Source organism: Aphelocoma coerulescens, chromosome 5, assembly GCF_041296385.1.
Source record: "Aphelocoma coerulescens isolate FSJ_1873_10779 chromosome 5, UR_Acoe_1.0, whole genome shotgun sequence".
Lineage (NCBI taxonomy): Eukaryota > Metazoa > Chordata > Aves > Passeriformes > Corvidae > Aphelocoma > Aphelocoma coerulescens.
Window position 1 is genome coordinate 40844869 of NC_091019.1, and position 13140 is coordinate 40858008.

Sequence of the window (13140 nt, forward strand, 5' to 3'; positions counted from 1 at the left end):
ATGCTTTTCTGTAGTTCATGAACCTATAATTTCACAAAATATTTGGCTCATTCCTTAAGTCCACTGTGTTCTGCATGATGCTGAAGAGCAGCTTTGGCAGCCAACATTAACCAAGGAGTTCCCTAGAAGAAGTGAAGTGCCAAGGTTTCTTTGGTGTTCAGTGAGACTGTTTGATCATGTTAATATTCACTGTCAGTTCATAGAATGCACAGTCAATTACAGCCCCACCTGGGCTGTGTTTACACTGTAGCTGTAACATCCATAAATATGCACAAGCTGTCCTCAGCATAATGGACAGGGATAACCCTGGCAGACTAGCTACCAAAATCCACGAGTGTGCAGCACAGTCTGCACTGGCTGGGTCAGGTACCCAGCTCACCACTGGGCTGGCAGTAAGTGTGCTTTGGGCTGGCCCAGCAGTGCCACACCCAACAGGATGCAGCAGGAAAGGGCACACAAAGTTTTATGGCTTGGAGGAAATAGAGGCAACTGTGATGCAAGCTTTCTGCCATGTCAGAGGTGCAAAATTAAGAAAATAATTGTTTTAATAAAAAAACCTTTGAAAAGATTTTGAAGGACCATTTCTCCTTCAGGACTTAACCAGAGATAGTTAAGAAGGAAAGAAAAATAAGTTCTGTGCAGCCTGAGTTTTATGCCAGAATTGAGAAACCAGGAAAAAAGAAAAAGATCAGGCTTTGGTAAAATACAGCAAATTCCTGTATTCTCAAACAGAAATATCTTACACATTAAATAAGTTCATTTGAAAAAGTGAAAAAAAAAGGGCTTAATTTTACTGCTTTAAATATAAATACAAGAAGTAATGGAAACAGCCTAGAGACCTTTAAAGGAAACATTACTACATGAAAAGGGGAAAAAAAATTAACTAGGGCTTTTCTATTGGTAGCTGTACAAATAATTAATTTTTTTTCTGAGATAAAAACAATGAAAACATGGCAATACCGACATTAAATAAAACTCATCTGAAGCACATATTTCAGAGGCTGCTTGGAAAATGACAAAGCAAGATGGTTTAATACATATGATTGTAAATTTTATTAAAGTTAATAAACACATTTTTAAGAGATGAAGGAATGGAGCTCATTATTCAGAAAATATAAAGGCCTTTAGGGCCTTGGAAAGGGTTTTGATTTATATATGGCTTTACAGCTTCTAATAATTTCCTGAGATTAGAAGGACAATGCAGTTGTAATAGTGGTTGTTGTTTAGTCACCATTTTCCTTAACAAATGAAACTCCAATATATAAATTTGACAGATTTGTAGAAAATTCCCCTTTTAATTCTGAGCTGTTGATAGTGCCAAATTTGTGGCATGGGATCTACATCTGGATAGAATGTCTTGAATAAGAAATACATTCAGTATCCAAGACTATGGCTGATAAATACCCTTCTAGTAAATTTTTTCTATAAATATTTTTAGCTGGAGGATTTTTTTCTATTTTTACTTTGAGTAATGCAAGGGTGGGGGGGGTGAATGGAGTACAGGGCTTGGATATTTTATGTTTTTATGTTTATGGGAATTGGCAAACAATAGCCTTCTTTATTGAGATGATTCCTGTTCAGACTAAATCCGAGCAGTTTATTGTGAGATGGAGAGATTACTTGGTTATTGCACCTTCTTCAAGCATGATGCTAAAGGTCTTTCAACTATGGATTTGGGCAATGTATTGAGGCAAGTTGTTCCAGAGAATAATTCAGACATAAACCTATTGTGGATACTCAGGAGTTTGCCTCAAAAAACTACTATGAGAACAAACCTGGAAAGAAAGACCAGTATACTGATTTAGGCATGTAAATTTAGAATCCTAGAACATGAATTTCTCCTCTTCATGATGTTTTTTTAAAGTAGTCTCTATAAGCAAAAGTCCTGTATATGTATTAGAAGATCTACTGAAAATATGCTTACACTCTATACTAAATATAATTTTGCCATGATTGTTATTTATCATGCAGTTTTTGGATCTGAATCTCATCAGATTTTTTTTACTGTCCTTCAAATAAGACCAAAATATTTATAAGCACTAATTTGACTTTGATCTTAAAATCTCATTTGCCACCTGAGATGGTCTTCTCTGGCTATGTCCATGTTTCTGAGATTGAAGGACTTCCATTGAGAAAAAATGGGAGGCTGAAGGCTTAGCATTCGTGGCTATAGTTTCTTTTCCTTGGGCAGTTCTTCATTTGTGCTCTAAATATCTGGCAAATAAATTTTCAGGTGATAATGCTACAAAAAAGTGAAATGTAATTAGCAATCTCTATCTTGCAATTATGGAAACAAATGTCCATCATTGCTACATGATGCTTGGAAAAAACATTCTGCCAATCAACTGAAGGACCGTAGAGCAGCATGAAATTTTGAGAACACAATATTAACAAGGAGAGTGGTACACTCGACAGCCCCCAAGGTACTCTCCCTCCTGCTCAAGGTAGTTAACACAGGAAATACTTCAAGTCTGTTGTATGGAATTTCTGAGTTCCCACCTACACAGTAAGTAAAACTGAAAGCAGAATTAAATGAGGAAAATACCAATAAAAAAGTGAATTGCAGTTTTTAGACAACGTGCTGCACCGGACTGAAATGAAGCATTTTTCAGCTTATTGCCATTTTTAATTCCCAAATACTTCAGAATGGTTAGCTCATCTACAGGGTACTGCAAAAAAAGGCAGGTCAGTGATGAATCCTTTTCTAGATCTTAGGCAGTGAAACACAGGAAGTATTTTTTGCTTCATTACTTTGTGTGTTCTGTATATGAAAAATAATTTTCTAAAAAAGTACCAAATCTTTTTGTATTTCAGGATCGCCTTGACTCTTTAACTGAAGTTGATGATTCTGGACAGTTAACCATCAAATGTTCTCAAAATTACTTGTCCCTGGATTGTGGTATTACTGCATTTGAGCTATCTGACTACAGTCCTAGTGAGGATTTGCTTGGTGCTCTGGATGATATGACCTCCAGTCAAGGGAAGGCAAAATCATTTGAATCCTGGAACTGCAGTGAGATGGATAAGGAATTTCCAGGACTTATCAGAAGTGTGGGTTTACTTGCAGTAGCAACAGATTCCATTGCTCCCCAGTGTAATGAAGCATTGAAGGAGAAAGAAAATCCTGTACCTCTTTCAGCAGAAGATGGCGAAGAAAGCAAAGACAAGAAAGCATCACATGACCTCTCACTAGCATCTCCTTCTGCAAATTCCTCTCTTTCTAAAGGACCTTGCTCTGAAAATGGTGTTTTACCTACTGACAGCAAAGCAGTTTCCGTATCAAAGAATCCAGAATGCAATCTTCCACAGCACACTGGGGAAAAAATCAAACACTCTCACTGTGAAAATTCAACACCTAAGAGGTCCATAAGAGACTGCTTTAACTATAATGAAGACTCCCCTACGCAGCCTACGTTGCCAAAAAGAGGTCTATTTCTGAAAGATGATGTGTTTAAAGATTACATGGAAGCCAATGATCTAAAAAGGCAAATCTCTCAAATAGTTAAAAATGAAATGAGTAGAAGTACACCCTCATTGTTAGATCCACCAGACAGGTCCAAGCTTTGCTTGGCTTTACAGTCGCCCTATACTAACAGCCAATCTGCAGTTAGTCAGTCATACGATTGCTTAAATACAATAAGTGATAAAAATCTTGAGTACACGATAAATAATCACTTTAAAGACAGTCCCATAATTCTAGGAAAGTCTACTTTCTACACTTGTAAAGAAAAATCAAAGCACAATAAGTCTCATGATTCTCCAGAGAAAGTGAAAACTGACAGAACACCTGGAAGTATGTGTAAAACAGCTCCATCAACACAAGCCAAGAAAAGAGGATGTTCTCTACAGAATGGGATTACTTCTCATAACTCTAAGTCTCTGGAGGAGACAGATTCTTCTGCATCGTCAGATTCTTGTAACCAGAGAGATCCAAATGGGCAATCACAAGGTAAAACTGAGCCCTTCAGTTCAGCAACGCATAGCCAAAAGAGTGCTTCTTCAGCTGGTTCTGAGCTTTCCAACTCATCCCCTCTTCTACTGAGAAGAAAGAAAAATAAAAGCTTATCCTCAACACCACATTATACTCAAAAAACCAGAAAGGACAGTGAGGTGTGGTATGGATCTGATGAATATTTAGCACTTCCTTCACATCTCAAACAGACTGAAGTATTAGCTTTAAAACTAGAAAATTTGACCAAGTTGCTGCCCCAAAAGCCCAGAAGGGAAACCATTCAAAACATTGATGACTGGGAGCTGTCAGAAATGAACTCAGATTCAGAAATGTATCCAACATACCAGACAAAAAAACACCAAAAAAGGGGCAGAATTTCACCAAGTTCTTCAAGTGATATAGTATCCTCCTTAGGTGACAGTATTGAATCTGGGCCTCTCAGTGATATTCTCTCTGATGAAGATCTTTGTATGCCTTCATCTTGCATTAAAAAATACATTGACGAAAAGTCAGAAAGAACTGCTGCCACTCAGCTCACTGGGAATGAGACTTCTCCTTCAAATAAATCAGCTTTAATTCATCAACTGATGCAAGATATACAACATCAAGAGAATTATGAAACCATATGGGAAAAAATTGAGGTAAGGCAATAATCCTATATTCTTTTGCTGTGTTCTTGAAAAGCCTGTATGTGGAGATGGAGCTGCTGGCAGGGATAGGGTTGCTTTCTTGTTTTCTTTTAATGCTGAAAATAGTCTCATCCAGTGGCTGCTGGAAGTAGAGAATAGCAGCAATTATTCTAATTATAATAGATTGAGGTTAACTTTAACTAACTCTACAGAATTTGCCTATAGTATTTTACTTACATCAATGCCTTTAAACTTGGTAAAACATTGTTTTACCAACACCACTTCTCTTTGCCGAGACTGGGTATGTGACAAGTTATTTTTTGTAGAAAGGGAAAAATAAACATTAGAGAATCAGGGATCTTCATTGTATTTGAATGAAGCTATATTTAATATCGTCTGCCTACTTTCTTCATTAAAAAGATTTGCTTTAGTCCAAGAATAGGAATTCCTTTCAAATTAAGTATAATAACAATATTTCTTTTTAATTACTTCTCTTCTCTTGCAGTGATTATTTTCCGTCCCATGTTGGTGGAACTAAGCAAAAAACGAAAAAACTTTTTTTTATTGACTTAAATAATCATTCTTAAATAATAGCAATGTATTAGTGCAATATGCTAGAGCAATAATTACATACTATTCCATTAAACTTCAGATGAGATGGAATTTTGTTGAGAAGTTTTTGAGAAAAAAGATAAACTCTGGAAAACGAAGTGAATTTGAATGAATAATCAGATAAAGACCTAGCCATCTCACTAATATAATTCTTAGATTACATTTACAGTAAATGTTTGTTTCAGTTTTCTGATGCATTTGTCTTCCAGGCCACTGTAGAGAGCTCTTCAACTCAGAGCATTTCATGGCCATCCTCAACAGCATTTAAGTTTTCAGAAAAGACAGCTCCATCTCTATTAGATTTCAAAATGTTTTAAAATTCGTAGCACATGCATTAGAGGGTGACATTGGCATATAAATGCTAAATCTGATATCTGTAATATTATCAAGTTTTGTATGAGCTGAGGAAAAAAGGGACTTGTTTTATGTGGCCAGAAAGTCCTTCTTACCAAGCATGATTTCTGTAACTTTTGAAGGCATGGGAAGTATTATGACTAGTAGGGAAATAGTTGAGCTAGAGACATTTGAGTATAAAGTCGGGGTAGAAAAATACAGAAAGTGAGATTTCTTCTTAAACAAATGAGGGTGCAGCAGCTGTCAGCTCTACAGGGCAGTGCTTAATGACGCAAGTTGTTCCTTCCATCTTCATGGGTGGGGTTCATCTTCCAGACTTTGATGAAAGAACTGTCTTTGTAAGTGCAAATTGTTTCTGTCCTTAAGTTTGTGTAGTGCTGAAAATTAGTCCATCTGAAGCTGACAGATACAAGGCCCTTCATTCTGTGAAAGCAACAAAGCCCATCAAAGCTGCTTGTGAATACATAAGATGCTGTCTTTCAAATGACACTACAAGAGCCTGTTTAAGAATGGAATTGTTGAGTATCTAGGGACCAGTGCCTTCCACTTAATGCTGACTTCTTTTGGCAAGAAACAGGTGGCAGAGAAACTTTTTGTATCATACTCTCAAATCATCATATTTATTTTTATCAAATTTTTAAAAAGGTAATTCTCTTTTGAGGGTCCATCTGTCTTTGTGTGATTCCTCGCAGCTGCAGTTCAGTCGTACCAGAATGGAGGAGTAAGAATCAGCTGTAACAACTGGCTGCAGCTGTAAACACCCTCTTCTTCTCCATACCCATCCTTTCCTCACCTCCTCTGTAGAGTGGATTGAACCTGTGACAGCTTGTAAAAGTAGTTAGCTGTTCTGTGGCCAGAGTAAACCCTTCTAGGTAGTCACTCCAGGTGCTGCTCTTGTCCTTGAGGAACTTTACTGCTGCTGACACTGCTCCTTCTACAATTTCTCAGTGTTCCTGGTTGTGGTAAATGTTTGGAAAATGTTAATGTGGAGTTTGAAAATAATCTTACGAAGTATGTTTGGCTCATAGTAAAAGAAGACCTTTAAACAGAAAGAAGAGCAGATGCAAAGAGGACTGCTAGGAAAAGAGAGAGAGAGAGCTCATTATTCCATGCACTCAAAAGCAGCACATAAGTAAGCTTCATATTTCACTAAATGTGCTTCCTGAATAGTGAATAAAAATAATCAGGTGAAAATGCTTTAAATACTTAAGAAAAATTATGCTACTTTAAAGAAATATAAGTTTTTCCCAAGCGGCTTATTTACCCAAGTTTTTCTATTGTTGCTAGTTATTAAATCTTCTGCTTGTAAGACTAGTTAAAAACCAATTTTTCACTTTTTCAAAAGCTCTAACCAAGGTAAATCCTGCCTCGGTGACAATATGATGCCTTGCTGAGATACTTTAATTTGACATAAGTAATAAGAAAAGAGAAAATTCCTCTCTTAGGTGATGCTATGAAATATTGTGAACGAAAATGAACCTAAGTAAAAATACTGTACCTGTGTCACGATTAAGTTCTTTCTTTTTCTATATCTCCTGTTTCATAATTCCCTAAGACAAGAATCAAAAATGTGCCATTGCTTTTTTCAATTATTTTAAATCGGCAATTGCATTAATTCTGTTATCCAAGAAGATGTATCCCATTCGAAAAGGAGTTTCTTAATTTCACGAATACATGTCTTAGCAATAATTCAATACTGCTTTTGCTAGAAGCCGTTTTGTGCTGAAGAAGTCAGATCTGAAAGGTGAACTTCATTTTAAGTACAGAAGAAGCACGCTTATTCCTATTAGTAATCCAGTTACACTGGTGTAGATGTCTAGCATGATGTATTTTATTTATTAAGATTGTAAACAAAACTAAAATAACTTAGTCTTTCATTTTGGGATCACGACACCTTAGAAAAAACTGGCAGCCTCAAAATCATTGAAAGTCATGTTTTAGCTAGGTAATAGGAATAAAAAGGAAATTTTGGTATTTTATTATGATTATTATGGGAATAATTTTGAATTTGTATAAATCTGGTGATATCTTGATAGAAAGCAATTTGTTGAACATATGCTAAAGTACTTATTGGAAATTTTATTAATTTCTTAGTTATAGGAATGATAGTCATGGGCAGAAACTGATAAATTGTTATTTTTCATACTTGCAGATTATGCAGATGTCCCTGCATGGGCATTATTGTCCTGTTAATCTTCCTGTCTGTCTACAGATAGAATTCTGCTCAACTGCCCCATTTGCTGCTACATAGGGCCAGTTTTTTCCTTTGCAATAAATATTGCATAATCTTGTCATATTTTGTCTTGCACTGCAGGTAACCCTTTGGCACATGCTTCTTGTATCCTTAGTAATGGGCACCTTCACTCTGGGGTGCAAAACAATTTATGTGGCTGTTTCTTTTATGTTTCAGAAATTACTTTTTGTAGTCAAATGTGAAAATGAGTGATCCCAAATTATGAAAGTTCCTCTCACTGTTTTAGTTCAGCTTTTAGGAGCTACCCCAAATGAATTTTTAGAATGCAGATTAAGCTCTATATTTCCTGTTACACTAGCTGAAAAGGGAACAGATACAACAACAGCAGCATTCTCACAGATAACACCAATAGAGTTCTTCACTATAAGAATTTGGCTGATTGCCACTTCTCACATGTAATACTAGGATGCCAGAGTATCGGTTTCAGAATGCTTCAAGGTTTGCTTTCTGAAAGGAAGCTAAGTTTTCCTTAAAATCATATTAATAATTGGGTTTTTTCCCTCTTTTTTATGTGCAAACGGAAAAATTTGGAGCAGAAAATGATTTCAGACTGACCTAATGGCAATGCATTTTCAGTCATTTTATGTGAATAAAATACAGTAACAATAAAGTAACCTTGTTCAGGTAGTTTTATCTCTTTCTCTAGAAACTGATACTAGATTGACTATACTGATATCCTTGTGCTGTAATCTGTGGTCATTGATAATTCCATCTACTTGTTTTTTTTGAGGACACTATCACAAAGGTTAAAAATGTAACCATTTGCAAGAGATGTGTTTGTTTTGTAGGCCTCAGGGTTAATTGTATGGAGGAAATTGCTGATTTTTTTGTTGTTGTTGTTATATAGATTTATAGCTTATTTTGTCATAGGCTCCATTTCTGCAAAAGGCCACTGAATTTCCTCTGCAAGAAGAAATTTGATATCTACTGATCCCATATTTTCAGTTCATCACATTTCATAAATTTGCCCTGAACTCCACTGGCTCTATATTTGGTTGGGTAGGCCAGTCAGACTTGGCTACCCACCTTCTTGATGTGATAAGGAGATAAAATAATGCTGCTCTACAAGTTTTTCAGCTGTCAGTTACAGCATGCCCCAGGGATCCTACAGCAAAGACATGGATAAAAATTTTACTGCTTTCCAGGACCCCGGCAGGCAACCCCTCACCCTTCTGCAACCATTTATCCCATCTGAACCCAGGATGCCCTAGTAGGGCAGAGATCCAAGACCCCTGTTTTAAATTGGAGTCACGGGAATAACTTTCCTGTTAAATAGGAACTAAGGATCAGTGCAGCCTGCAGAGGAGACTGCAATATCATATCTAAACTTGTTACTGTGACAAATAGCTGGTCTGTTGGGATGGGAAAGATCTTCATTTTTAGAGAATAGTCACAAAAAGTAACTAAATGATAAACTTCTGCAAGGGCTTAATGGACTTGTTAGAGCAAATTTGTGTTGGAGATGTGGCTGGAAGTCCATTTGAGTAGTGGAGAGCCAGTTTGCTAGAAAATAGTTGGAGAGCTGACACAAAGGGGAAATAATTTGATTTGATTGAAAGGGGACAGAGTTGCTTCTGGACAGAGAATGGACTAAAACCACACCAGTACAGCTAAGGTAGAAGCTGGATTGCTTTAGGAGAAGTTTACTTGTGTTTGGGGGTGATTTTCATCATTAGGGGGAAAAGCTTGCACAGAGGTCAAATGCAGTTTGAGCTGTGGAGCTACAGTAGTGAAAAACTAATAGGAACTAATAACTCTGATGAAGCTTGGTAACAAAGAAAAACATGGAACTGAAATCAGTGATGTCAGAACAGGTGTAAAAATCAAACATAATCAACAGGGCAGAGACCTGGCTTTTTTGGATTACCAGATAAAGGATTTTTAAAGTGTTGTAGTGCTCCCCTTACCCCTCTTGCTTTCAATAACTTAGTGCTTCTAATATTTGCTCTCTTAAAGTAAGTGGATTTCTTCATTTTCCTAGCAGTGTGCTTGCCAAAATCTGTTCATTTCTGAATCTTACTTACAGTGCTTCATAAAATTTAGATTGAAATACTGCTTTGGTTGATGACCAGTTTATAAAAAAACAGTAAGTGAAAGAGGTATCACATCCAGAAATTCCTTGGCAGCTCTACAGTTTTCTCAGCAGTCTTGCTGCTTGGTCCAGCATAATTGAAAATGTCATTTCACATTTTGTACTGAGACACAAGTTTGTGCTTTGCTGCTTTGAGTCTGATGATACTCCCTTGCTTCAAAAGCCCATGCCTCAGTTTTCAAGCTGGTCAAACCATTATTAAGCAATAACGTAGCATACATATGGAACCCTCACTTTTAGGCAGACAAATAGAGCTTTACTAGAAAATTATATTGAAATACAGTGAGCCCTCTGTTCCTCCAAAACAGTTCCTAACAATTTGCTTGAATTTTAAACAGCTCCTCCAAGTACATTCACTTTTCTTTGGCATTTGCTTTACCAGAAATAGTTTGAGCAAGTTTGTAACCAGCAATTTTTGCAAAAAGTGGCAACTTCCATCTCAGCTGTGCAAATTCTGAATTATTACATCTCTAACTGACTGCAGGAATTATGCTTGCTTAATGAAACACATCTATTATGAAGCATATGCTTGTTTAGAATGGTTTGAGTTTCCATTGTAAAGACCTCAGAATGATTTGGTAGTGAGTAGTTTTAGATCAGGGATTTTTTATATTCAGGATTTGGCAAGTCATTCCAAATAATTTGTGGTGGGGGGAAAGGACAGGAGGGAAAGACAGAGGAAGAGAAAGAAATAGAAAGAAATCTGCTCCCGAATCATTTTAGTAGCATTGATTTGAGGGTACGTCTTTACTAGTGTTAAGAACTGGTGGTAGGGGATATGCCTACATCCAATGTTTGGCTCACATCTGATGTGAGACCTTTGGCTGCAAAAAGTCTCATAAATCTGTCCTTTTGTGTACATAGTTAGATGCCACAGGGGTAGCTACAAACAGCTTAAATGAACCAAGGAGCAGCTGCTTTTGCATAAATGTTTCTGTGATCCATCCACTTCCATTCTTATGCAGTCACTCAGATCAGCTTTACGTGACCATTGGCTTTATAACCTAGAGTTATGTCTTAATCATCTGTACCACAGCCTAGACACAGGCTGGAACCAGAGCCATCCACGTTATTTTTTTGTAACTGGAAATTTCTTGATATTGGCCGAGGATCTCTGGATCTCTGCTAACAGGCTAAGGGGTGTAAAAGACTTGAAGGTGGAGAGAGGGAACAATAAGACTGCAAGAGGTGGACTTCTTGCTCTCATTGTAGCTAAGGATAGGCAGGAAGGTGCGCAGTGGATGCCAGGTGACTTACCTGGATAGCCAACAGTGGCTCCAGGTTCAACAGGGATGCAGCTGTTTTTGGACAACGAATCACTGGTGACTTCAGGGTGATCTTATGATATACTTGTTTGTATTAGTGTGGAGACACTCTATTGTCTGTAATTGTTTGGTGCATTCAGTTTTCTCACGAAGGTAGAGAAAGACACTCAGAAACCACTGAAGTAGGTTTGAAAGCTTTCAGAACACAGATAGAGTCAAATTGCTATTGGGAGTTTACCTCAGTGTGAGTGTGGTGGTTTAAGAAGAATCTTCTGTTTTTTAGGACTGAATCATCTGTAACTGCTGTCTTATAGGTGCAGGTTCTGGGGAGAAGTTTGGTTCATTATGAAGAGTTTGAGATAACTTCAGCTCTGTCCTGTTAATTACTTACTGTACTGATCTTATGGCTCCTTGAAGTGCCTCCATTATTAAACAGAAAACTATTACATTTGAAATTATGGCTACTAATATTCCCTTAAATACGGTAAATACAAAGGGATGAGAGAGAATACTCACTGCTTTTTACATTCAAAGGGGTATGCCTATCACAATGTTTTAAGGTCTAGCTGTTCTGTTACATAATATGCTTAGTCTCTGGGCTACTCATGTTTTATGTATCTTCTGTGAGGAAGTACAGGATATTCCAGAAAGATACAGTATACCAAAATCACCATGCTCTATTCTAAATATTTAATTTTTTAAATAATACATTGCTACTAATTTCTACCTAAATAAAATTCCAGTCTATCTACTGTTAACACATCATTGCCTTAAAATGTGTACATGCTAGAGATGAGTCACAGGAAGACAAATGAGCAAGGGTCTTGAGAGGATTAACCTGAGAGGAAAGATCAAATCCACTTATATAAGATTATTGCATAACTTCTCAAAGTCTCTTCATATCTTTTTCATCTTGTGTGTCTTTATATATTTTGACAGCAACTACTTTTCTTTCCTTCATCCTTTCCAGTATCTTATGATCAGGAATGAACCATTAAATCATGTTGACTCTCAAATCACAGTTGTCATCATTAGGCATCAGAGTGAATATAATTTGTGGTAAATATGGTCAGGAAACTGTCTCTCAGAGGCTTGTTTCAGACTGTCTGTCTGCTTATGCAGGTTTTCTTTATTTATTTTGAAAGTAACCAAAAGGGCAAAAACCTGACTTTCTTGCCTTTGCTTCAGGATTTGAAGCAGAGATGATAAACCTCACAAACAGCTAAGATATCCTTCATGTATCAAACTGGAGTTGTATCTGAATTTTCCTAAATTGTTAGTAATGACTTATTTTGATCACTGACTCACGTTCAGGTCAAGTAAGGTTTTCCCAAGCGAGAGCCAAATTTGCTTCTGGTTTCCTTTGGCCAGTGTTTGGAGTCTTTCCAGGCTGACACTGGGAGAACCACCAAGCAGACAGATTTTTGGTAGTCGACAGTGTAGACGTTCAAGTCACAGTAACTTAATATTCCTAAGTCCTTTTTCTCTGCTGATGCCAGCATGTGACTACAAGAATGTTTCCTCAGTGAGCTAAGTAAGACCAAAGACACACAGGGTAATTTAAAATCATCTGCTGCACCAGTGGTTGCAAGAGAACTATAGCATCTAACCTAAAAATATCTCAAGTAAGTCCAAACTACTGTCATGTATTGTAGTGCAAATCTCTTACAGCTTTGTAGAGGTAGAGAAAACCAGGAAAAAAATATAGTGAATGTGTTAAAAACAGCAAAGCTTCTGCAATTAAAAATAAAGAAGACAAAAGGTAACAAGACCTGAGATTCTTTTAAAATTTTGTTCTGTAAATATATCAAAATCTGGGGATAAAAAATGGTCCAAATTAGGGTCTAAAGAGGGTATAAAGGAAGGCCCCCTAGAGACTGCTAAAAAAAGAAGCTATCTAAAATGGAAAGTTGATGAAGTAGGAAGCAAATGAAAAGCAGTTAATGGAGGAACTAATAGTGACAGGATTTCTTTGGAGACTG

General features: G+C 36.9%; 1 protein-coding gene across 2 annotated transcripts in view; it reads left to right on the forward strand.

Annotated features, from left to right (window-relative positions):
• Positions 1–13140, forward strand: part of AKAP6 (A-kinase anchoring protein 6) — a 220970-nt gene that overhangs the window by 38363 nt on the left and 169467 nt on the right. For both annotated transcript variants that reach the window (XM_069017782.1, XM_069017783.1), the window contains exon 4: positions 2815–4593. In XM_069017782.1, the coding sequence (XP_068873883.1) occupies positions 2815–4593 (1779 nt within the window). The remainder of the gene's footprint in view (positions 1–2814; positions 4594–13140) is intronic.